Source organism: Buceros rhinoceros, unplaced genomic scaffold (genome assembly GCF_000710305.1).
Source record: "Buceros rhinoceros silvestris isolate BGI_N320 unplaced genomic scaffold, ASM71030v1 scaffold15874, whole genome shotgun sequence".
In the NCBI taxonomy this organism is placed as follows: Eukaryota; Metazoa; Chordata; class Aves; order Bucerotiformes; family Bucerotidae; genus Buceros; species Buceros rhinoceros.
In genome coordinates this window covers 1,040-3,636 of record NW_010408939.1, presented here as the reverse complement: position 1 = coordinate 3,636, position 2,597 = coordinate 1,040, and the positions used below count along the sequence as shown (strand labels likewise).

At 62.0% G+C, this 2,597-nt stretch overlaps 1 protein-coding gene across 1 annotated transcript in view; it reads left to right on the top strand.

The window, feature by feature from the left end:
* The window catches only part of CD5L (CD5 molecule-like), a gene marked incomplete at both ends in the record, with an annotated part of 3,861 nt that extends 1,274 nt beyond the window's left edge, over nucleotides 1-2,587 (top strand). Inside the window, 3 exons of the mRNA XM_010135060.1 lie at nucleotides 4-199; nucleotides 1,733-2,047; nucleotides 2,367-2,587. Coding sequence (XP_010133362.1) covers nucleotides 4-199; nucleotides 1,733-2,047; nucleotides 2,367-2,587 — 732 coding nt within the window. The remainder of the gene's footprint in view (nucleotides 1-3; nucleotides 200-1,732; nucleotides 2,048-2,366) is intronic.
* Nucleotides 2,588-2,597: the final 10 nt, after the last annotated feature.

Below are 2,597 nucleotides of genomic sequence, written 5' to 3'. Positions count from 1 at the left end.
GAGGTGGTGTGCTCGCAGCTGGTCTGCGGGGCGTCCGTCGAAGCCCCCGGCAAGGCCTCGTTTGGGCAAGGGCATGGGCCCATCTGGTTGGACGAGGTGAACTGCACGGGGGCAGAAGGTGGCATCACCGAATGCAGCTTGAAGCCCTGGGGAGCCCCTAACTGCAGCCACGGAGAAGACGCGGGTGTGGTGTGCTCGGGTAAGCCGGGTCCAGCACGTGGCTTCGGGGAGAAGCTTTTCTCTGGGTCTGGCGTCAAATTTCCATCGGCTTCTCTCTCCACACACGTTTTCCTTTGGGGGGTGACACCATGGCAAGTCAACACTACTCGTTGTCCTGAGCTGCTTCTGGATCTCTAGAGGTAGCCCAAGGTGGAATCAGTTGGTGGGAAGACACCTTGGAGCAGCTCAAGTCCACTCGTGCCACCAGCACCGCCAGGTCCCCACTGACCCCTGTCACGGGGGAAACCCCTCCAGGGACGGGGACTCCACCACTGTCCTGGGCAGCCTGGGACAGGCCACGACAACCCCAACGGGACAGAAATGGCTCCTCAGGGACAACCTCGACCTCCCCTGGGGCAACTGGAGGCCGGGTCCTCTGGTCCAGGAAGAAGAGACTGTTTTTTTTTCCCTCCAGGGATGGGGCCTCCACCACTGCCCTGGGCAGCCTGCGACACACCGGGACAACCCCAACGGGACAGAAATGGCTCCTCAGGGACAACCTCGACCTCCCCTGGGGCAACTGGAGGCCGGTTCCTCTGGTCCAGGAAGAAGAGACTGACGCCCCCTCGCTCCACCCTCCTGTCAGGGAGTTGTGGAGAGCCAGGAGGTCTCTCTGGAGCCTCCTTCTCTCCAGACTCAACTCCCCCCAGGTTGCTCAGATGTTCATGGGGCAACTGGAGGCCGGTTCCTCTGGTCCAGGAAGAAGAGACTGACGCCCCCTCGCTCCACCCTCCTGTCAGGGAGTTGTGGAGAGCCAGGAGGTCTCTCTGGAGCCTCCTTCTCTCCAGACTCAACTCCCCCCAGGTTGCTCAGATGTTCACCAGACCCTTCTCTGCAGATGCTGCAGCCCCTCAATGTCCTTCTGGCAGTGAGGGGCCCAAACTGGACCCAGCACTTGAGGTGTAGCCTCCCCAGTGCCCCCAGTCCAAGGGGACCATTTTCCTGCCCTGCTCCTGCTGGCCACACCAGGGCTAGGACAAGCCCAGATGCCCTTGGCCATCTTGGCCCCCTGGTGCCACTGCTGGCTCCTCTCCAGCCGCTGTCACCGACACCCCCAGGTCCTTTTCCCCGGGCAGTTTCCAGCTGCTCTGCCCCAGCCCAGAGCGTTGTCGGGGGTTGGGGTGACCCCAAGGCAGGACCCAGCTCTTGGCCTAGTTGACCCTCATCCCACTGGCCTCAGCCCATCACTCCAGCCTGACCTGATTCCTCTGTGGAGCCTCCTGATCTTCAGGCAGATCCACACACACCCCCAACTTGGTGTCACCTATGAACTGACTGAGGGTGCCCTCAACCCCCTCATCCAATCATTGATAAAGACGTTGAGGAGAACCAACTATAACCAGTTAAATTCCACCAGGTCTTTCTGTTGCTCCCAACTGGAGATGCTGATGTGGTCGGGGGTTGCTCATACCTCGTATGGTCGTGTGTTGTCGCCGACACCGTCAGGGTGTCCAGGTCAGAGGCCAAGGGGCACCACACCCCCCTTTATTCATTGGCCTCCTTCCCCTTTCAGATCCCACCGAGGTCCGGTTGGTGAATGGCCCGAACCGCTGCGCCGGGCGCCTCGAGGTCCTTCACAACCAGCAGTGGGGATCCGTGTGCAGCAAGGGCTGGGACATGAAGGACGCTGCCGTGGTGTGCCGGCAGTTGGGCTGCGGCCCTCCCATCTCCACGCCAGGCTCAGCGAGATTCGGCAGGGGCCACGACCCCATCTGGCTGGAGACCGTGAGCTGCCAGGGGACAGAGGCCGCCCTGAGCGAGTGCAGAGTCCAGAAGTGGGGCAGCCTCAGCTGCCACCACGGGCAGGATGCCAGTGTGGTGTGCTCAGGTGAGCCCTCCCGCCGCCTTCCTGCCGTGTGTCCGTAGGAAGAGCTGCGCCACCGCTGGTGGTGGCGATAATTCCCTCAATACTAATGGGGATAAGGGTGAGAGACGCGATGGGACCCACCAGTACTGCCTCTCCCATGTCCACTGGCCCAAGTGGACAATCCATGAGCATCTTCAGGGTGTGAGCGACCACAGAAACCCCTGTTCCATGGAGGTGTCCCATGAGGGAGTGGAGACTAGAAGAGGCCACGGTCCTGCATGAGATCCCATGCCCAGGACCATCTCCACCAGCCCTTTCTTCGTATCATTCTTTATGGCAGACCCAATGGTGGTCCGGGTGGAGAACGGCCCCAACCGCTGCTCCGGGAGGGTTGAGGTGCTTCACCAGCAGCAGTGGGGGACGGTGTGTGACGACGGCTGGGACCTGCCCGATGCCGAGGTGGTGTGCTGGGAGCTGGGCTGCGGGGCGGCTATTGAAGCCCCAGGCAAGGCTCGCTTTGGCCGGGGACAAGGTTCCATCTGGCTGGATGAGGGGAACTGCGCCGGGACGG